This window comes from Gekko japonicus, unplaced genomic scaffold (genome assembly GCF_001447785.1).
Source record: "Gekko japonicus isolate JY-2015 unplaced genomic scaffold, Gekko_japonicus_V1.1 scaffold150, whole genome shotgun sequence".
NCBI classification, from domain to species: domain Eukaryota; kingdom Metazoa; phylum Chordata; class Lepidosauria; order Squamata; family Gekkonidae; genus Gekko; species Gekko japonicus.
Window position 1 is genome coordinate 642,759 of NW_015160839.1, and position 23,490 is coordinate 666,248.

At 43.4% G+C, this 23,490-nt stretch overlaps 1 protein-coding gene across 2 annotated transcripts; it reads left to right on the top strand.

The window, feature by feature from the left end:
* Positions 1–489: 489 nt before the first annotated feature.
* PKM (pyruvate kinase, muscle) lies at positions 490–23,490 on the top strand. 2 transcript variants are annotated; one of them, XM_015418879.1, is made up of 11 exons: positions 490–584; positions 8,812–8,974; positions 10,649–10,740; positions 13,726–13,857; positions 14,525–14,711; positions 15,079–15,349; positions 15,833–15,983; positions 16,268–16,420; positions 18,979–19,145; positions 22,518–22,699; positions 23,284–23,490. In XM_015418879.1, the coding sequence occupies exons 2-11, from the start codon at positions 8,833–8,835 to the stop codon at positions 23,388–23,390; spliced, it is 1,584 nt and encodes a 527-aa protein (XP_015274365.1). In that variant the 5' UTR covers positions 490–584; positions 8,812–8,832; the 3' UTR covers positions 23,391–23,490. The 2 variants fall into 2 exon arrangements, with proteins under 2 accessions (XP_015274365.1, XP_015274373.1); XM_015418887.1 differs by lacking the exon at positions 18,979–19,145 and adding an exon at positions 19,692–19,858.

Sequence of the window (23,490 nt, forward strand, 5' to 3'; positions counted from 1 at the left end):
AGCCGCTCTCTGTCATGTGGAGATCAGTTGTAATACCTGGAGATCTCCAGCCACAACCTGGAGGTGGGCAACTTTGCGAGTCTGAATACCAGTGCCAGCAGGCAACGTTGGGGGAAGGCCTTGGCTTCTATGCCCTATCTGTGGGCCCTCCATGGCAACGGGTTGGCCAGTGCGTGAGAGGCGCGGGAAGGGTGCTGGACGGGATTGTCTGACCCAGCTGGGCTGTTCTTAGTCCGGGCATCGCGGTCGCGGCTCCTTTAAATGCCACTGCCGTTATCATTCACACACCGCGTGCCCGCCGGGTGGCCGTTCCCCCATTGGACCGTTACTTTTTCTCCTATCGCATCACCGCGTGCCTCCTGTAAGTTGCGATTGCGCCGGAGAAAGTAGTCCGAGTGGTTCCGCCTACCGAGCCCGCTTGAGGGCCGCTGGAAGGGGCGGGGCGAGAGCGTGAGTGACAGGCGGAGGGATCGGCGGGGCGGCACTGCGCCCGTGTTCGCAACCACCTTGACGCCCGAGCCGGCCTGAGGAGCGCTCAGAGAGGTAGAGACTCTCCGAGGGGACTGACGTCGATAGCCGGGCCGGTAAGCCTTTGGGGGAGGCGAGGGCGGTGGGTAGGCCGGCCTTTCGCGGTCTCTGCGAAGGGCGAGGTAGAAATAGGCCAAATATTTTCAAAATCCCTCTCCCTATTTCCCCCTCATCATTTTTAGAAATTTATTCTTCTCGCTTTCCTGTCAGAGTTTTCTAAGCTCGGAGGCGATGCGAAATATGCGGGGGGGGGGGAGGGAATTGGGAAGCCAGCCCCCCCCCCTCGAGCCCCCAAGAGGTTTCCTTTTCCTGGGGAGTTCCCGGCGAACCTCGAGGTGCTAAAATGGCCCCCGCCCAAATCTCCGCGGAGAAACGCGGGGGCGGGCGGGAGGGGAAAAAGGGGGGGAGGGGAAGTCTGTGCACGTGCGATGTGGGGGGGGGCAGAATGGGAAGGTCTCACAGTGCACGAGGCGAGAACGTCTGCAAAGGTTCCAGCATGACTTTCTCTTTTATTATTATTTCTTACTCTTTTTTTCACCCCAACGAGGGAAGCAAGTTTGCTCATCCCGACTATTGCTTCTTTTTTTTTTTGCTTTCATTCTTTCTAGGAGCCTCGTGGCCCCCTAAAGACTACCTAAAAATCTTTTTTAGCATAAGGTTGCAGGATGGGATGGACCAGCGCTGCTTCAAATCGGAGGCTCTGTGCGTCTGAGTCATATGCAGCAAAGCTTACGATGGAATAAAATTGAGTCAGGCTTTCAAGGCGTTCTTTATTTTTACTGCCACAGGCCAACAGGGTGGTTGGAATCTCTCTCAAGTTAGTCTCTCCTCCCCGGTGGGAGCTTTGCGAGGGGATCGGGTTGCACTCAGTGCCATTTCTGGCCTGGCTGGTTCTTGTCCTCCCAGCCCCCCTCCCCTTCCCAAGGGTTCAGATTTTTTTGTGTGAGACAAGCGGCGGCCTGGTTTTATTATGGGGCATTCTTGGGTTGCAAAGGCATTCCAGCCTTATCTTGGAGCTTCCATCCGTGCAGCTCAATGCTGTTCAGATTTACTTGGAAATGCTGTGAGCCTGCATTTCTGGCAAGGTGGAAAGCAAATGTAAGGTAGGGAGTGAGAATATGATTGGGAACTCATTCTGACTTGTTGAAGTATAGAATGTTTTGGGGCTGATTTCCCACTGGAGGTATCTCTTCAGAAAATCGGTTTTCCTTATTTCCCCAATCTAGCGTTTTTTGATAAGTGAAATGAGAAGGCCGAACTGCTTACCTAGCCAAGAATGAGGCAGCGTTTCCCTGGGATGACCTTGGTTGCTGTAGCTCAGAGCAAGACAAAAGTTCCATACTTGCTGGGTGGGAGCAAATAGAGATTTCCATCAAAGTGGTTGCCTTACATTGGGTGTTGGTATTGCATAGTGGAGCAGCTGTAGGAAACCTGGTGCACCATTTTTTGGAAGTAGAAGCAAGTTTCACCTTGAAATCTGTTGGACAAGGTTGTATGACTACAGCTGTTTGGCCAGCATTTCTAGAAGAATGTTAAATTTTGCAAGAAGTTAAATGTGCCTGATATCTTGGGTTGCAAAACTGCTATGGGCATGAGAGGCTGTAGGGTTAAAGAGAATAAATATGTTGTCAGCCTCCCTGTGGGCATGATTCTGCTGCCAAGTTGGGACTTGCTGCACCATTGCAGTGACTTCTGGTATGCTCTTTATATTATCAACGATACCTCACCCTTGCTTTAGGCAGCAAAAAGAAAGAAAGCCAGACCTCCCTTTAGGTTTTAAACATTAACGTGGGCAGTGATATATGTAGATTGATTGGGGAATAAAAAAAATTTTGTACTTTGAATTCACAAATCTGGTCCAGTTACTGTCGGATATTTGCCTCTGGATACCAAGTGAATGTGTGACTCCTGACAAGTTTTGCTTTGTGCCAGGTAGAAGGTATGTACTCCACCCTCAAGTTCTGGCCCATGCAGAGAGCTTGTTGGAGGAGGAAGTAGCTGTGAAATTGACCCTCCCTTCCTGCTGCCTCTTCAGTATGTGGCTAAAGGGAAAGGGGTGGCTGGCAGCCTCAGGTAATGGATGCCTGCCAAGGCCAGGCAAAGTGTGAATTAACTGGGAAACCAATATTACAGGTAACATTTGATGTTACAGTATTTGAATGTGTGACCTGATGGTGGTAAGGCCTCATTTGTAAGTATCTTGAAATATTGTTGCATATGAGAGAAGAAAAGTGCAGACAACCTCATGATTATGATGCAATTTCCAGAAAGAAAGAAGGAAATGACTAAGCAAATGGCATATTAATGGAATTAAAAATTAGCTGCTTGGTTGTGGCCTGCTGGGGGAAAAAGGCCTTTGGCATCATGACTTGAGTCTAAATGAGAGATTCTGTGCTTATCCTTGGTCTGTATCATAGGGGTGGGTAGCACAAGGCTAGTTTAACCTGTCAAAACATTCTCCTGATAGTGCTGGCCTATAGTGTCTTGCGCAAATCATTCTGAGCTGGAAGAGGGTTGACAAGAAGTTGAGTTGCCTACACCTGAGATGGCAAGTCTCTGTAGCTGAGTCATCTGTTGTATAACAAAGACCAGTTGGGACACCTGTAGTCACTGCAAGCTTTTTCAGGCTGCCTTCTTGCAGGGGAGATAATCTTTCTAAGGCTGAGCTACAGATGCAGCTTGGTTTCTTGTTGGCAGAAACATATGGGGTTTTTTGTATGCTTAGTTTTGGAATTTGTGGGCAATCTTTAGATTGCTTGTTTCTCTGAAGAAATAGGCTGCTGTAATTCTAAAGGTCTCATGGGAAACGGTGTAAGTTCCACAAAACTTATTTCACAGACTTATTTAGGTTTCTGAGATGCAGTTCTTGACACTGGTTGTAAACACAATTTAGAATTGTGTCAGTATTCTTTAAAATGCACTGGAAAGCAAGATACTGCTTCATATATGGTTTATTATATTTTGTCATAATGTGGTCTATATTATGTAGTAATTGGATGAAATCATTGTCTTCATATGTGCTTTCTCATTGCTTCACTGAAGCGATGAACAGGTAGACAGCATTGTGGTAGCACAATACTCTTCACTTATTTCAATGTACTGAATGCACTGTAGTTAAATATAGCAACATTTACTTGTTTTTTTAGGCACTTTATCTGTGAAGCCTTTGGTTTGGGTCCTTAATATTATTTTCTGCAGAAGAAACAATAATGAAATGTTTATAATGGCACTTGCTCACACAAAGCACCTATAGTCAAATTCTTCAGCCGACCTCAGTGTTTACTTCTGTTACTTTGCCACATATATTGACGACCCTTGGTAAATGGGAAGGAAAAATGCTTGTTGATAACATAGCATATGTAATGAAGGTTTGTGTTCTCTGTGCTCCTGGTTTTAGGGAAAAAAAACCTTATATACTGATTTAGCCTGGCTCTTCCAAACGCAGCAGCGCTGCTGCAGTGTGTTGTGATGGCTGGCACGTAGGAGCTGAAGGAGACTGCAGTTGCAGTCTCTTGCCACTACTGTGTCTGTGCGTAGTAAAGCTCCTCCAGGCAAACTTGCTGTGTCTCTAAATTTAGTGTAGAGCTTGTTCTCATTTTGCTTTGTATGAAATGGTCCTCTGTTTTGCTTGGTCAGTGGAGTATATGAAACTTTTGTAGTTAAAACTGCATGTATTAGGTGCTAGTTTACAATTATCAAACTTATTTTGGTACTTTTAACCTGCCAATGAGGACTTAAGGTGATAAACTGGCCATCAAATACAGTAAAGCACTGCCTGGAGTCAACTTCCCTTTAAGATTCCAGGGGAGGAGGGGAGCCTGTACTACTGCATAAGTTGCTTGCACTTTTAGATGTGAACTGGTAACTGAACTCTTTAGCAGAAAGGGTAGCAGTGAGCTGAAATTTAATGCTCTCAATCATGGCTACGACCAACATAACGATAAAATTGAGGTTATCCCATCTCATTAACCAGTTATTCATGATAAACATGACCATAAGCTTATCACGTGACTTAGCTCTTCTGTGATAGATCATACGTTAGCCTGCCAGCTAATCTTCCCTTGTTCAGGGAAAATGCTGATGTTGTATTGCATTGTTGCCCCACCTGACCCTTCAGAGTCAGTTAATCTGGGCTTTGCAAGCTAGTATCAGAAGGATTCCAGGCTATAGACACCTGCTTGGGTCAGAGATAAAAGCGATTTTAGTGAGGTGACATGAAGAATTTCCTCAATAAGATCTCATTTTGATCTTGTCTGTTAAGATCTCATTTCTGGGCACAGCTGGAAGATAATGGAAAGTCTTTTGAAGATAGGAGCACAGTTCACAAGTTGCCCTGTTGCAGATTATTAATAACGTTACTACAGATAGAAGAAATGTGCGTGCACATCAAATTGCAGCAGACTTATGAGGTGGTTTGTCCTTGCCTAGCTCTGCATAGTGATCCTAGTATTCTTTGGTCTCCCATCCAAGTACTGACCAGGGCCAACCCTGCTTAGCATCTGGGATCTGGCAAGATCAGGCTAACCTGGGCTATCCAGGTCAGGGGAAAGGCTTACTGCATTTTTAATCAGACAAGTGCTGCTGTGGCTATCCATCTAAATTCTTGCATGCATTGATTAGCCTTTTAATTTAGAGTAATTGAATGCTATCTGTTTGCCAAAGAAAATGCCAAGGATTAGAGAGATTGTGAAACTCATTTGCTTGATAAAATCATTTTACTCCATTATAGTAAGCATTTACTGTGTTGATTTGACAGGCAGCCTTGTCACACTCCCCCTGCAAATTGGCTGCTCTTGAGGTCTGAGTTTAATGAAGCAACTAGGATTTGGGAGAAGAGCACACTCAGTCTTAATAAGTGCAAATAGGATTGCAGCCCTAGCTTGTTTTTACCCAATGTTATATAATGGTTTTGTCCTTTGACTTCGGTTTAATTTGATTGCTAATGTGTAGGGAGCTTTCACTCTGTAATGTGATCTTAGTTTTCAAAGGGTACCTCAGGAGGCTGCATCTGTTCATTTGTATTTTTGTGTGGGTAAAAATGATTTGCTTGCTGTGAGCATGCCAGCTCAACAGTGCAGCTTTCCAGGAGTCACTTATATTGTGAGTTCTTTTAAAAAAAGAAAAAAGCTATGTTAGAACTCAGATGTGAAGCAAATTATGTAATGTAAAGCCACTGCTTCAAGATTTTGTCTTCTTCCCATCCTTTCCCATCACTCTGCACATGTTCTAGGCAGGTTTTCATTTCAGTTTAAAAACCGTGGAAACTCAGGATAGTTCTGCAATCAAAATGCACGCTCAGCACAGTAATGAAATGGCTAGAGTTTCCATGGGATGCTGACTTCTTTTGATGCAGAATTATAATGGCTAATCTAAATTGGAAGGTGGAGGTGAAACTACTAAGCTGGTGTAATGTACTATAACGGGTAGTACAGTACAAATGAACTTTTGTCTATAACTGCAGAAAGTGGTGAGAGCCCCAAACTGTTCTATGCTGATTTCAGTGTGAGGCTGAGTTAGGCTCAGTTACAATCCACATTGGAATTTCATCCCAAATAACAAAATCTGGCTTCTACAAGCGAAGATTTTTTTTAGTAGCCAGTATTTGAGTTGAGGCATGTGGAAGGGAGTGGTGTTTTAAAGTTGCCTAAACATTTCTGCAGAAGACTTTAAATGTATGTAAGCTTGGCTATGTAATTTGTATGCTGTGAAGTGCTAACAAGCATCGCTACAGCAACAATTTCTTGAATTGTAAGTAATAGATGCTTGTATATTATTTGAAAGGGAGTCAGCACCTTCTGTGAGACCTTATGTTTTAAGGGGAGGAGGGTACATATGCTGAAATGACATCCAGCTGAGTTGGAGCCCTGTCTGCGAGGGAAACTGCACGTACTGCAGAGGTCCTGACCAGAAAGGGTGGAGCTTCTCTGGATGATCCAAGCTGTGTTAAAGAGCTAGGACACAAAGACTAAAGCTGCTTTGAATAGCGCTGCTTCAGAGATGAAGGATGCTCTGATACTTTGGCGTAATTAAGAAAGCTTCCGCTTGTTGAGCAGAGTTTAAGTTAAGAAAGTTTCCACTAGTCAGTGGTGATTTACCTAGTTACTGTAAAGCTGCATTGGACAACTGTAAATACCTTAACTTCTTGGGATGTTTTAGTTCCCATTTTCCCCAAGATGAATAGTGCATAAATGCAACAGTAGACTTTTTGGGGGGTTAGAGCAGAAGTGGGTCCCCCAAGCCAGTGGTTCTCTGGTTGTGACCAATGTTCCCTCTAAGCTGTAGAGTCCTGTGAGCAAAAATTCTACTTTGTGAGCTACCGGCATTAAAGTTATGAGCAGGTGATTTGGCTACTGCATAAATTAGTGTGTTCTGGAGCCATCCTTCCTGAGCCGAGACAAAAATGTGTGAGCCGGAGGCTAAAAAACTGTGAGCTAGCTCACACTAATTCAGCTTAGAGGGAACACTGGTTGTGACTCACAAAGTATCTCAGCATTGGTTAAATGTGCCTCTGAATTCAGATCAATAATATAGAGCTAGATGTTAAGACTGCCTGCATTAGCCTATCTTTTTCTGAATTTACCTCTCTTGACTGTCACTCCTTGACTTGCTATGTGTTTGTACTGCTGTGCATATGTGCTCACACACACGCAAAAATTAATTGTATGTTTGTTGGCTGGGAAAGACTCCAGCCTGCAATCTGCATCCCTTTTCCCTGCAAATCTGTGAGATCAGCTGTGCCCCCAGGTGACCTGCTTGCAATTACCTGTAATGTGGCAAATGTTTCTGCTGGATGGGGTCCCTGTAATATGTGTTTCAGAAACATATTTTCACATGTGTCTACTGAGCTGAAAATGTAACCAGAAAAATACCTTATTGTTATTTTTTGGGTATATTTTGGCATCCCAAACATCATACCCAGGATTTTTCAGAAAGGGGGGGGGTATCCTGGAAGAAATCCAAGATAAATTCAGGATTTTCTAGGAAGATCGGGACTGGGGGACTATTTTCCTTTTCTCTTTCTGCATCTGGAGGTTTCTATCAGTTCCCTCCTGCTTTTGTCAGTTTCTCAAATGAGTCTTATCAGTTTCAAGAGGTCCCCCCCCCCCCGTGCCATTTTTTCTTTGTGTTCCCTTCCCATCTTCTTGCATTAAGGTTGCAGTGACTGTAGCACTGGGTTCTGCTGAGCGTTCTGCACATTGTAGCTAGTTATGCTGGACTTGCAAAATTCCCCCCCCCCTCAGATTTCTTAGTGACACTGTATTTTGGAATCAGTCATTTTAAGCTTGCAGTGCCACAGTGGCACTAGGTTCTGCTGGGCACTCCGTGATTGCATTGGTGGTGCTGGGCACACTGTGCATTGCACTGGTTTTGCTGGGCTAGCAAAAATGCCCCTTCCTCAGTTTCTACTGCAGAGATTCTGTGGCTTGATCTTAGTCCTGTTGGGTTTGGTCTGCCACAGTGGCACTTCATTCTGCTGAGTTAGCAATAATCTCCCCACCACCACCACCACCACCGGTTTCTGCTGGAGTAATTCTCTGGGGCTTTGATTAAGTTTTGCTGGGCTTCTACTGCTCTTCCCTTTTTTGCTGTTTTTTTCCTCCATTGGAAACAATGGAGGATGGGGGCACTTTCGTTGGGGGCCTATAGAATTGGACCCCATGGTCCAATCTTGGAAATTGGGGGTTCTATTGAGGAGAGGTACCAGCAGCTATGCTGATAATTTGGTGCCTCGACCTCAAAAAACAGACCCCCCAGATAGATTCCCCATTGAGTATAATGGAGCTGGAAAAAGGTGGGATTCCTGAACAATCTTAAATCCGAATACCATACTGGTATTGGGGTTTGGGAATATTGGGAAATGCTGATATTTTGGGAGTTGAATATACCTGAACCCATTTTTTTCACACACCCCTAGCCAGCACCTTTGAAAGTCAGGCAGCTGCCCAGAAAATAGAGATTGACAGGCCTGTGTAACCAGGCGCTTATGCCTTGGTATGATCCCTTTTGGTCTTCTGGTTCAGAGATGTGTGGTTATGTGGGAATGGTGGTCGGAAGAGTTGCTTAAAGCACTCCAGAGCAGCCTCCTACCCCAAAAGTGTTATTTCAGTTATATGGTGCAATTTCCTAATCAGCCTTCCCACTGTTCTTCCAATGCTTAGTAGAAGGAGTGGATTAAGGACAGCAGAAGGTGAGTGTGTTGTGATTCTAGGAAGGGCAAACCTCTTGCCAGTATAAATACTTGGTTTTGCTACATGTTCCTTAATATCTTTTATTTATTTATAGGTTAAAAAAAATTCAGTAGCCATGTCTAAACCCCATGATGCCTTTATCCAGACCCAGCAGTTGCATGCTGCCATGGCAGACACATTCCTGGAACACATGTGTCGCCTGGATATTGACTCTGCACCAATCATTGCAAGAAACACTGGCATTATCTGCACAATTGGTAAGTGGAGCTTTAGCATAACATTAACACATGTTTTGGCGGTACCTGTACTGTTCTAGTTTTGACCAGCTCCTTTGGCTGCAAAATCGGTTGTTTATTTGAGCAATATCACCTTTTTGTGGTGAGGCTGCAGTGAAATCTACAAATGGAAAATGTAAACTCTGGTTATCTGAGAACTCAATACTAGTTCATCTATAATTTGCTTACTGTAGACAAATTGTCAGGTGTGTAAAGCCTCATGAACTAAGGATAGGCAATATTTAAAGATCGTAATAGTTTTAAAAGGATAACTGTATTCTTTTTTGCAACTGTGGCAGTAAGGAGAACTAGTCTGATGAACTGTAGCTACTAACAGACTGGACAGAGCCAGTCAAATGCATGATTTTCTGACCAAATTCAGTCTCTGTTGCTTAGTACAAGGCTAAAGAAACAAGGTCAAAGAAGACGGGGATGGAAAAGGATGAGGTGGTTAGACAGTGTCATAAATGCAACAAACATGAAGTTGAGCAAACTTCAGAGGATGGCGGAAGACCTGGCGTGATCTGGTCCATGGGGTCGTGAAGAGTCGGACTCGACTGCGACTGAACAAAAGAAACTGCTATAACCGAACAACCCTTTGTTTCCAGCAAATTTATGACAAAGGATTTAATTTAGCATGTTCCTGCAGTTACTGTGGCTGTGTATTCCTCTCAAGTTTTCCTTCCTCAGGGTATGATATGGCTACCTCAAAACAGCAGCTGAGCTGAAAAAGGGTACTAAGAGTGAGATAAAGAACTAACAATTTTCTGGGTGTCTTTCTGTTGTGTATTATGCTTTAAGTTGTTTATTTTCTTAGAAGCTTTCACAGGGTTTTGATGGTAATAGCAAAAGAGGTAATATGATAGGTGTTCCAGATTAGTTTGGGGTGCTACCCGGGGTCAAATGTTCAGCTGGCAATGTGTCATGGTAACATGAAGGGAATCTTGCACAGGAGAAATGTCCAGGCTGCAGGTGCAGCCTGTGTAAGGTCATTTGAATGTTATAGGAGGTGGTGCGGAGGAGCACATGCATATTTTATCTGGTGGCACTTTAGTCACTTTCAAAGCTGATTCCAACCTTCTGTTGCACCATTGTAGTGGTGGACTATTAGGTTTCTTTATTTATTATTTGGTTAGGTAAAGGTAAAGGTTCCCTTGCTCGAAAGCCAGTCGAATCCGACTCTAGGGTTACGGTGCTCATCTCCGTTTCAAAGCCGAAGAGCCAGCGCTGTCCGAAGACGTTTTCCATGGTCATGTGGCCAGCATGACTAAACACCAAGGTGCACGGAACGCTGTTACCTTCCCACCGAAGTGGTCCCTATTTATCTACTTGCAATTTCTTGCTTTCGAACTGCTAGGTTGGCAAGAGCTGGAACTAGAGGCGGGAGCTCACCCCGTCTTGCGGCACCCGGGTCTTGAACTGCTGAACTACTGACCTTCCACAGCCTGCAGTTCAGCATCTTAATGCTGGACATTATTTTCCATGCATTTTGTAGGTTTCGTTCACAGTTGAGGTACATGCTACATACAGTTGATGAAGATTTGACTCCGGATAATACTACGTTTGCCTCAGTGTCTGCTGCTTTGCCTGTGAGTTCATAATCTTACAAGTGTTGAGCTGGCACATACTAACACAGGTTTGTCTTGAAATTTCTAGGCCCGGCTTCTCGGTCAGTGGAAATTTTGAAAGAAATGATTAAATCTGGAATGAATGTCGCCCGTCTCAACTTCTCTCATGGTACTCATGAGGTGAGGACAGATTGAAGGATAAACTTGCGTAAGAACTCTGTTGGCCCAGACTTTGGCACAAGCTGCATTGGATCTGAGGGATGAAGTTCCTACTAAATTAAAAAATAATGCATAGTTCAGTTATGGATGTTGATGTTTCTCTGGCAAGATCCAGCTTAATGCACATGGCTTCAAGTCCTACTTCTTGGTTCATTTCTTGAGGCAGTCAAAAAGATGCATGATGCATAATGGATTTTTGACTTGATCCCCAGTGCTTTACAACTCCACATAACTTCCTGTATGTAAATGTAACAGTTGTCTTCCCATTTATAAAGTCCTCTCTTGAAGCCAGTGCAGTATTCAAGTTTGTTTTCTGTAAAAGCTTTCAGATGTAAAATCTTCTAGTAATTAAACAGAAAGATGTAAAAATAGCTCTTGCAAGAAAGACCACCTCGAAATCCAAATTATCAACTGCCATGCAGACTTCGGGCAAGCATGAGCAAATGTTGGAGGCTATAACTCAAAAAAAGTCCCTGTTGCCTGATACAGTATAGAGTGTGCATTTCAGTTCACCTGCTAAAGGTCACTCCTGAATTACCAGATACTGCTGCTGCATGTCTGACTTATAAACAAGACCTAAAACATGCTTGCCCTTGTAGGTACAGCCTCACTTTCTGTTAGAAGTGGTTAAAAAACCCCAGTGATGCTAAAGCTAACTGGGTCCTGATCATATAGGATGTCTATTAAAAACCACTGCTGTCTTCTAAGAAGATCTTAGTACCTGCTGATGTCTGGGTTAGTTCCTTTTTGCCAAATCTGATTAGTAAGGAGTAACTGTTGCTGAAACCAAGCGATTTCCAGGGTTTTTGTCAAGTAAGGATGGGAATGCAACTTGCCTTGAATAGGACCTTGGTCTTTTAAAGACAGGGGGCTTGGGAAAGGTTAAGGTCACAAGAAATGCAAGTAACTGGCAGTAGAAGGCAAGGGTGCTTCTATAAATAAAAAAAGCCTTCTCACTATTACCACTGGACTGGAAGGCTCCCATTTCTGACTACAACTTTCCTTAAAGGCCACCTAGATGCCTGTGAGCTGGTTTCTGTTACTTCCTAAAGGTCAAGCTGCAACCTGGGCAGCAAGTTACTGAGAGCTTCGTCTTAGTTCATTATATGATCTGCACTCTTCCCTCTGCCTTGTCCTTCTCTTTTAATTTTACATTGAAATAAATGTTAGATTCAAGTGGGTAGCCGGGCTGGTCTGAAGCAGCAGAACAAATGAGTCCATTGGCAACACGAAAGCTTATATTATACCTTGAATAAAATTTTGTTGGTCTTAAAGGTGCTAGTGGGCTCAAACGTTCTATTAAAATACTGTGTCAGTCAAAAATAATATAATTTTAAATTTATAAGTCAATACGCGAGCCTTATGGTTTTTAAAAAGAATAAAAACCCACCTCTAATACTGAAGAGTGCCTATTTACTTTGTCTCACCAAAACTTCAGTTACTGTCTGAATGTCCCAGTGTTTGGTTACAACAGGGATACCTGTGGAATTCTGACACGAGGTGGTGGGCAGAACTGCAAAATGACTGCCACGGGAAGGCAGAGCTAACCACAAAAATGTCAAGGAGTGAGGTTGTCTGTGACTCTTAACATTTTGGGGCAGAAGCTCCATTTAACAGGAAGCTTTTTTAAATGAGTAGATGGTTTAAAAGTAAATCTTGATATTTTTATTATTTATTAGACACTTATACCGCCCTCCCCATGAAGCAGGGGGAGAGAGAGAGAATGTAAAGAAATACAGAAAAGGAAACTTAATTATATCACTAAAAAGATAAGAAATATTTGTCCTTGACATCCCCTTCATTCCAATAAAGCATTTTTGAACACTGTATAAGATACCCTAGAAATTATTTCTGTTGGAATACATTTGTATTCAACATTTTACATGTCAAATTTTGCAAGTAATATGTTTTTCAAATAAATTGGCTTCACCATTGCTGCATACTCAGTACTGCATACTTTCACCATTGCTGCAGACTCATTATTACTTTTGGAAAACAGGTAGTGTGATGAAAATACAAAAAGGAAGGTCATCATATATCATGTAGTAGAAAATATTTCTTCCCAACACCCCCTTCATTACACAAAGATTTTAAAACACTGTCCATCAAACACAGTAGAAGTGTCCAATATTTTACATGTAAAACTAATTTTTGTTCTGCTTCTTCATAGCAATACATTTGTATACAATATTTTAAACTACTTCTCATCCGAAGTTTGTCTCCTTAATTGAATTAAATCTTTTTGTCGTCCCCCGTTCTTGGCCCATTGCACTGTAAGGGAGCCATGAATGAGGATGGCTTGTTCCTTCCTGCCTCCAGCAGCTATAAATTGAAACCTGCATAACCTTGATTGTGAACTTTGTCTGCTATATGCTGCTGTTTGATCAAGATAAGCAGATAGTTATTGTATGAGTAATCTGAAAAAGTAATCTGATAGGTAGAGGAACTGCTCTGAATTGGATTGACTAGAGCTGAAGGCAATTTGAGCAGTGTTCTCTGTGTGCATTTTTCAGCTGAACCTATGATTGTAGTATTTGCTGAAGCTGTGAGTTTGGTTAACACCTGGCACACTTAACATGGATACAGGTACCTAAAACTGCAGTTAAGTACATGGCTGACATTAGGCAGTGGATGAAAGAGCAGTGTTGGGCTTGTTAACAAAATCCATGCTGTTTAGTCTCCCGAATAAATAGAACAACAGTCTTCAGTCATTCTTGCTTATGCTGTAAAACTAATTGATTTAAGTATTGCTCATATTTGGCAAGACATCAGTAAACATTGATAAGAAATAGATTGTTCAGCTGTCAACACTGTAGCTTGGCAACACATTGAAGCAAGGGACAGACACAGTATAGGTTTGGCTAGGAAACATATTGAAAAATAAGACACTATATGCCAAGGAAATGGGTGCTTGATATTGTGTAACCTCTGGATATTCTCTATTAGTACCACGCAGGTACCATCAAGAATGTGCGAGAAGCTACTGAGAGCTTTGCTTCTAATCCTATCACCTACAGACCTGTTGCTGTTGCACTGGATACTAAGGGACCTGAAATTCGTACTGGACTCATCAAGGGTGTAAGTTGAGGCACTGTTTTGTTTCTTATTTCCCACTGAAGCAGTTGAGGATTGCCTGTTCTAAGACAGGCTTACGTTTTTTCTAATTTCATGAGCAGTTGTATGTAGGTAGCTGTTGTGTGAGGACAGTATATGGATGGGGTAATAAATACTTGCTTTAGAAAAGGAATGGAATTGGACATTTCCCAGCCCTTCCTAAAATAGCACAAAAGACTGGGATGATGGGGTAGGACTGGGAAGAGGACTAGCAGTTTATAAATCAAATGTGGACCCTGTTTTTCTGCCAGGGGATGTTTCTGAGTCATCCTAGTCTTTGCAGGTGAGGAAGGGAAGTTCCTGTTTGCTCAAACTTCACACATTCATTTTCTTCCCCTGACCCTGTATCCCCAGCGGCCTGCCCTAGGGATTGACTGTTGTTCCAGGGGCAGCAAAGGGCCATATCATATGAGGATGTTGAGCACTTCTGGATTATTGTTCGTTTCATAAAGCAGAAGGCAACATCAAAAGAGATGGGGCATTGGGTAGGTTGTGGGCTAGAAGCTTCCTGTCCTTCATAAGAACCTTGTTGCATTTGGAAATCTGTGGTATCTATCAGGATGGCAGTAAGGGAGTTTTATGGCGAGTATATCTTAGGACAGTTCCATTAATGATTTACATGTTCTTGTAGAGTGGCACAGCAGAAGTGGAGCTTAAGAAAGGGGCAACTCTGAAAATGACCCTGGACAATGCCTACATGGAGAAATGTGATGAGAATGTCCTATGGGTGGACTACAAGAACCTCATCAAAGTTGTAGACATTGGCAGCAAAATCTATGTGGATGATGGTCTTATTTCACTGCAGGTTAAAGAAAAAGGTAAGTTGGGGATGGCGACGACTGTAGAACAGAACAGTCAGACCATAAACATAAAACATGTTTTCAGACTGGCTGATTGACATACTGTCTTGAAGTAATTAAATTAGTTGTCTTTACAAAAATAAGTGAAGTTGAATGTGGATGTGGAAAATGTTTGAAATAATGGAAGAATGCTGACAAGACTGAACTTGGTTGTAGCTGCAACAGTGTGCTGGAAATGTCTCTCGGCATTTTAATTGTTGTGAATGCTGTTGTTCATTTGACATGCTCTGTGAGAAAGTGGTGTTGGACTAGACAAGGGAAGCATAATATTGTGTAAGTCAGTTTATTAGGAAAGTAATGTGCCAATTCTTGGAATCCTGTACAGGTGCTGACTTTGTCCTCACTGAAGTTGAAAATGGTGGAATGCTGGGCAGCAAGAAAGGCGTCAACTTGCCAGGTGCTGCAGTAGACCTTCCTGCTGTTTCTGAGAAGGACATCCAGGATCTAAAATTTGGTGTAGAGCAGAATGTGGACATGGTGTTTGCTTCTTTCATTCGCAAAGCAGCTGATGTTCATGCTGTCAGAAATGTGCTGGGGGAAAAGGGAAAGAACATCAAGATCATTAGCAAGATTGAAAACCACGAGGGAGTGCGCAGGTAAACTAGCTCTAACCACCATAGTAGACATTTGCTTTATTAGCATAAACCCTGCTCCTCTAGTGCCATCATTTTTCAGAGGGCATTGCCTAAGTGAAGACTAGTTCTTAAAAACTGATCTGAGAGTCAGGTTTAACCTGCTAAAATTCTGTTATCCTTTCTAATATCACCATTTATGGGGAGTTTCTTCTAATGAAGGATGCAAATAAGAGCTGACATGCAATAGTCTGTTTTCTGTGTTGTCAGATACTGCTACAGGGGGTCAACTCTGGCCTACATCATAAGCAGAAACCTTGCAGTAAATTATACATTTGTGTACTGACTGGTTCTGAGGCATAGGATACAGTTCTGGATATGATTGCTGCAAACACTGATGAGTACAGGACTGGCTCTTGAATATTTGTGTCCCCTGTTCACACAAAACACATGCATTTAACACTACTCCAAAATTCACCTTCAATGAAATTATTTTTTGCATTACAGGTTTGATGAGATTATGGATGCTAGTGATGGTATCATGGTAGCTCGTGGTGATCTTGGTATTGAGATTCCAGCTGAAAAAGTCTTCCTTGCCCAGAAAATGATGATTGGTCGATGCAACAGGGCCGGCAAGCCAATCATCTGTGCTACTCAGGTACTTGAGACAAATGAACTTTAAACTATAGTCATTCTTACACATATTGAGTGGTATTAATGTGTTTGGCGGAGACTAAAACAAACAGGGCCATGATGTACTACTTCTGGCCACTAGAAACTCTTCTAATTTGTTTCATTTGGCGCCTATGTTATCTGTCAGTTTACAGTAATATATGTTTTAAGCAGCCTAGAATGGCATATGGCGAAATTATTGTCAGTTTCTCTTAAAGTAAATAAATGATTAGGCTTCCTTACATTTGAACTGGTTTGTGTTACCATCAGATGCTGGAGAGCATGATTAAGAAACCGCGTCCAACACGTGCAGAAGGAAGTGATGTAGCCAATGCTGTTCTAGATGGAGCAGACTGTATCATGCTGTCCGGTGAGACTGCCAAAGGAGACTACCCTCTGGAGGCTGTTCGTATGCAGCACCTTGTAAGTGATAACCATCTGGGTTTAAGTTATAGTATTTATATATGGCCACTAATGGCTTTGAAAGCATCTGAAATAAGATAGTCCTGTTATATGGTTTCATATTATGTTGGAGTTACATGACCTTCCCCCTTCTAGAATACCCTGAATCTGAAGAATCTGTTGCTTAGCCACTTCAGAGTTTGCTTGGGCTCTCTCACATATTCATTCCCTCCCTTGTGTCCCTCCTTTATGGGTTTTATATGAGGCAAGGGGAGACCCACTTCCAGTTGCATCCTTTGAGAAAAGTAATGTCAGATGCTAGAATGTCGATGTGGTGGGCTGGGCTGGGGCAATTTCCTCAAGTTGTACAGTGTTCTTTAAAAATGTACAGTATTTTTTTTAAAATGTAGTGCATGACTGACTTTTTACATGTTTAAACTGCCAGAAAACTCTCTGCTCTGCTTGGAATTCTCCAGTTTCCTATTGACCACTCACTGAGTACCAGAATTAAAGTACTGATTGCGTTGGCTGCCTGCTGTGAGTTATAGCCCTGATAACCTACTAGTATGAAAACTGCACTTCAAGGTAGCTAGCTTATTCAGGACAAGTTCTGCAGTAACAGAGAGGAGGGTTCTAACGCTACCTCATAATGTTCTTCTTGTAACCTGGCAAAACACGAAGATAGATGTGGGAACCAGTTCCTCTGAATGGCAGATAGGACTCATTGCCTGGCTACTAATGGTCTAATAGCATCCTTTTTGAAGAATGATCAGAGAAGCTGACTTCACTGGCCTCCGGTAGCTTGCTATAGCAGTGAGATTTCACAACATCCTTTAAGCAATGCACAGTATGATCCTGTACATGCTTATCAGGAAATCCTGAGTTTATTGGAACTTTGAAGTAATTGTGCATATGATTTTGTAGCATTACTGTGGATGAAATACGGGGTGATGTGAAAATAGACCGTTGGTATATAAGCATCTTCCCCAGACCAAAGTCAAACTTGGTTTTCCTATGTAGTTTGGATGCTCTTGCCTTTAAGCTTCATGATGAAACTCATCACCACTGGCTTCATTTTAAGAGAGGGAAAAGATGTGGAACTTTAAAGAGAATAGTAAAATGCAAGGTCCTCCCCCACCACGATACTCAACACTAGCAAGTGAAATTAGTTACCTACAAAGAAAAGGTCTGTTCCCAGTTGTAACCAAGTTGAGCTGCAGATAAAGCAAGTACAGAAGAAGATAAAAAACCTTGCAGAGCTGCATGGTCTCTAGGCTTCAAGCACATGGCTTCATGGCTCAATGCCCCTTTTGTGTGATTCCAGTCATGTACTTTTAGAAAGCAGATAAACCTGTAAAGCTATGCCTGGACTGTCCAGAGCTGGTTTTAGAACTCAAAACCATGCTTTCCAGCAGGCCAGTTCTTTTTTTGTGTGGAAATAATTGTTTTGCCTATAGGGAAGCACTCAGTCATCTCACATCTGTGCACACTGCATTCTGAAGCAGCAGGGTCTTAGAAGCAATATCTCACCTGTCAGAACTAGGCTGTATTGATGTGCTACCTGAGGTAGATTCCTGGATGAGGTTTTGATAGGGCTAAGGCCTGGCAAAGCATCTCTGCAGCTGTGTGACACTGAGCATGTATGGCTCTGATTATCCAGGTAACTAACTAAACTGGGTTTGGGGTTCCTACTGTCCTATACACCTGCTCATTTTCTGTAAAATGGGTCTAATTTGCCTCATAGGGCTGAAGAACAGAAATAAATTACAGTTCTTGTACAGAAGGTACTATAACATTTGTCTTAAATAATCTTATCAAATTGTCTAATCTATTAGCTGTCTAGCTAAAATTCTTTATTCTCTGCATGCTTTTTAAAACCCTGCAAGTCTCTGTTTTGGCTGGCTAAAATTACTATGTAGTTCAATCAAAAATTGTGTATTTTTGTGACAAGCAATTCCGAGCCACTCATTTGGCAGCTGTGTAAACTAGCACTGTACAGAAAATAACCGTTTTTGAAATTGTCCAATGTCAGTAGCCTGCAATCTTTGGGGCTCTGGTGGCATCCTTGCACATTGGGTAGCAATTATCTTGGCTGTTAAAACATAATTTGTGTGACCTTTACAGCCAAAAAAGACTTGATTTCCTGTTAAGGGACAGGGTGGTGCATTAGAAGGATTCGTGACTTAAGGGGAGTTTTTGGAGCCCTTTTCCTTAGGGTGAAGTATTTCACTAGCTCTTAACCAAAATAAAAATCTTGACCCATTCAGTGACATTGCCTCTAAGTTGATATATTAATCTGTTCAAAATTCTGGTTCCATGCATATTGGTCCTTTTCATAGGTACTTCCCATCTACTGGACACTTAAATGAGGCTTACACCTTAACCATTGCAGGCACCTGATTTTTAACTTGAAAGCCAAGCTTTTGCACCACCCAGTCTCTTACTCTTGCATGCAAGACTGATAAATAAGCAATTAACTCTCATCACAGATTAACTTGATCAATATCACTCTGGTGTATCTCTTTCCTTCCTTCTGTGTTGGTCTTCTTTTCCTCCCTCCCTCTCACTCTGGCCTACAGATTGCTCGTGAGGCCGAGGCCGCTATCTATCACCGTCAGCTGTTTGAAGAACTTTTCCGCATCACTGCTAACAACAGGGACCCTGCTGATGCCATGGCTGTAGGCGCTGTGGAGGCCTCTTTTAAGTGCTTAGCTGCAGCTCTGATAGTTTTGACAGAATCTGGCAGGTAGGGCACAGTTAGGCAGCTAACTAGAGTTTGTAAGATAACCCATCATTCATTTCCAAGCAGTCATCTAAAAACCAAGCCTCTGCTTCAAACCGGTGGTTCCTGCCAGCAGGAAACCCAGCCCTCATATAGCATTCTTCTGTAACTAAAATCTTCAGTCTTCATCCCTCTAGCACAGCAGGATTTGAGGTAGGTAGAAGCAGAGCGAGAGTGACTGGCAGTAGTGCATGGGTGAGTGTAAAGATTGCAGGCAGAATGGAGTGGGGAGACTTGGCAGATGTTCTCTTCTGGAAGGGAGCCTTATCCCTGCATCCCTTTGCTCCGTGAGTGGATGCAGTCCAGATAGCACACACTGGTTGGTCTTGTTGAGGGTGGCTGTTGTTGCCCCATCAACCTACTGGCAACCCGGGTTTGCTGTTTGTTTTGGTTGGATAAGCTCTTCAGTTCTTTGCAAGTGCTCTGCCGAGGATAGCTCCCCACCATCACTCATGCCGCTAGTGGTGACTGACATGAATGTCGTCTTCCGGACGCGTGTTGCTCTTGTAGATTGCTCGCGAAGCCGAGGCAGCCATCTTTCACAGGCAATTGTTTGAAGAGCTCCGTCGGCTGGCCCCCCTGAACCGGGATCCTACTGAAGCCGCCGCTGTTGGCGCTGTAGAAGCTTCCTTCAAGTGCTGCAGTGGGGCCATTATCGTACTCACCAAATCTGGAAGGTAGGAGGTGGAAGGTTCTGCCGGAAGTCGCAGGGACTTCGGTCATGCAGGTGGCCAGATAAGCTACATAAATCTGTCTTCCAGGTGTCTACCTCAGCTGGAAAAACTGAGATTTCAGGAGTCTGGGTGGAGGAGAGCGTCTAATTGCATTGCTGCCTTCTGGTTTTTGCTTTACCTGCATCCTGGGGTGGTTGATGTATGAGATGGTGGTACTGTCTTTCCAAAACAAGTCTCAGCATGGCTTACAGCAATGAAATGGTGGTTTTGTTTTTGTCAGACATCATAGCAAAATGTAGTTACAGCACGTGGATTCCTTCCAGAGTGTGAACAGTTAAAGCTCATATAGCCAAGATGGTAGACGCTAGGCTGTAAAAGTTGAAGCCTGGGGAATACAAGCACTGAAGATCCTGGTGGAATAAAACGGCTTAACTTGGCACTTCCTGTGAAAATGCTGAGTCAGACTCCTTTGGGAAGCACCTTGAGGCTTGTGGCTCCTTCCGTCCAGGGAGTCCTGCGCTGAGCAGCCACAGACTCCCCTTTCTGTGAATATGGATGGAGCAAAGCTGCCTCAGATCTTCATGCATGCAGAAGTTCAAGTGAGGAGGCATTATGTAACGCCTGCTTCCTGTTTCAGTTGAGGAGTTAGCCCATTGTCAAAGCATATCAGGTACTTGTGGCGTCTGCTGCCAATTTTGTGGCCAGATGAATATGTCCAAAAGCCTTCCGATAAGAAAAAGCAGAGCATGGCCCGGGATTGGAGTTTGGCTGCATCACAGTATAGTCTAATAGAATACTTAATATTTGGATTTTACACGAATGCAGAATGGCATTGCTGACTCAGTATTGGTCAGTAATACACTTCTGCAAGATTGTAGTAGATGGGTGCTGAAAAACAGATGTGCAATAAAATAGCTTGTGCTGTCCATAAGAATCAGGCCAGTCAAAACCCCATCAGTCTTACCCAAGGCTGCTTCTGTAATAGCCAGGAGAGTGTACTTGAACTGGAGAGCAGGCCACAAAATTCAAACATATGAGACAGCTACACTATAAATATCGTAAAGAACCAAGAGAATTCTATAGAAATTAGGTGCACAGGGAGAAGTATAGCTTGGTTACATCTGACATATGGGGAAAGTGCTTTATAACCATCTGCTGTCTACCAGCCCAGGAACGTCTGTGCTATTTGGAGCTAAAATTGGTGCAGAGATCATGGCAAATTGTATCTTGTAAGACGTACAAACTACCCAGAAACATGGGATTGCCCAAGTGATGCATAGCTTGCTGTAGCAATTTTACAAGCTTGGGGATCTTTCTGTTTAAAAAAACAGAATAAACCAGAGAACAGAGTGAAAGGGGAAACTTTGCATCTGATCAGTGGACAGCTGTAGATTGTCGTAACTTATCCATAAATCTGTTCCGATTGCTCCACTGAGTTGGGCTGAATTGAAGCTATAGCACAGTTGTGTCCCTGCACCCTTAATGTTTGCTTGTAAAAGATTCCTGTCAGCCTTAGACTTGACCTTTCTGAAGAAATCTATGAACTTTCAAGGTCTAATTTAGCTCTGGTTTCTATTTCATCTGGGTTGCCGTGAGCCACAGGTTTTTTTATACCATACGGAGTGTTGTGGTCTTGATAGCAGCAAATCATTCTGTTTGAGACTTGTACTGATTGTGCTCATTCATGCTGTGTGATTTTTATTCTTGGTGACAGGAATCAACAAAAGCCCCATTGCACACATCCAAACACAGCCTTCTGCTCTCATTCTACAGAGCAGCAGTAGTATTCCCGTTCACATTCTGGGCAGGGGGGTAGTTTGCATTTCCTGTATGTCGAATTTAGGAGTCCTAGCGTGTGATCCCTGTTCAGTCCAAGATGATACTCTCAGTGAGCAAAGTGGCAGAATAAGTAGAATTTCCCTTCTGTTTGGAAGTTGCTGTGGCATTATCATATGCGGCTCAAGCAGCGTTCTGGAGCAGATCCTTTCTGTGGAGGACTCCCTGTCTACATACGAGGCTTAGGACAGCAGCCAGCACTTGGAAATCGAGAACTTTATCTCCTTGACATTTTGTGTCAAAAGTCACAAAGGCACTTCTGTCACTGGTCTTCGAAGCTTTTACTGGCTAAACCAAGTCTATCCAATGCATCAGTGTCAAGGCAAATTCAGCTAAGTTTATTTGATAGAATTTCCTGTGTAATATGTGGCTTCCATTAATCTTGGCTAGGACCCCACTGGCCTTTGTATGCCACTCAAAGGGGGGAAATCAGACCTGCTTTGATGATCTGTGCTGAAATAGCTGGAAATCTTGAGCAGTCTGCTGCTAAGCAGCAGCCCCAGCTCCCCAGTATGCTTTGAACAGACAGGGTCTACCATGCTGGGAATGACACTTGTCTGAATGTTACGTGGGTATTGTATGAATGGAAACCCATCCAGGAGTGCAATTAAAAGCACAGTTGTAACCATTTTCCATAGATAAGGCTACAGCTGGTGAGGGGCAAAAGGGAGTGAAGGGCCCCTCAGGGGTATCCTTAGAATCAATATTAGCTCACTTCTGACTTTGCTTTTTGTACCTGGGATTCATTGTGTGCCTTTACACGGCCCAGCTAGGCTTGACGCTTGAGATGGTGTGGCTGAGCTGACTGTGTGTCCTGCTTTTCCAGGTCTGCTCACCTAGTGTCCAGGTTCCGCCCCCGTGCTCCTATCATTGCTGTGACCCGTAATGAGCAGACAGCCCGCCAGGCTCACCTCTACCGTGGCATTTTCCCAGTGCTGTGCAAAGAGCCAACCCACGATGCCTGGGCAGAAGACGTTGACCTCAGAGTGAACCTGGGCATGGATGTTGGTAAGTAGTCCTCAGCTCTGCTTTCCTATGTCGTAACTGGCACAGAAGCTATAGGGAATGCCTACAGTCTGTACAAGAAGCGTTTTTCTAGCAACGTTTAATTCCTATATGTTTCGTAACAGTGCTTGGTTGGTGTCCAGAGTAGGGACACCCTACCTTTAGGACCCAACTGTCAAGAATACTAATTCTGAAACCAGCTAAAGCTAACTCAGATGTATCACTGGGGTCCTACATTAGATTTTGTGTTGGCTTCCTTGGAAAGTAGAGCCATGCTTTCCTATTTCCCTTTTGTCATACACAGCTACTAGCATTGGTCTTGTAGCCTTTAAGGGGTATCTCTTCCCTTGTGAGCCAGTTTGGTATGGTGGTTAACAGCAGCAGGACTCTAATCAGGAGAACTGGGTTTGATTCCCCACTCCTCCACATGACCTTGGGCCAGTCACAGTTCTCTCAGACTCTCTCGGCCCCACCTACCTCACAGGGTGTCTGTTGGGGGGGGGGGAAGGGAAGGGGATTGCAAGCTGTTCCGAGACTCCTTTGGGTAGCAAAGGGTGGAGTATAAAACCAACTGTTCTTCTTTCTAGGCAAAGCTCGTGGATTCTTCAAGACTGGTGATCTGGTCATAGTCCTTACAGGATGGCGTCCTGGCTCTGGCTTCACCAACACCATGCGCGTGGTGCCAGTTCCCTAAACATCAAGCTCGGCGATCTCATCTCTTCCCTACTGTCTTGGCACCTTCCCCTTGCGTTAGACCAGCATTTGCTTGCAGTATTGTCGTTGTCCGTAGAGTG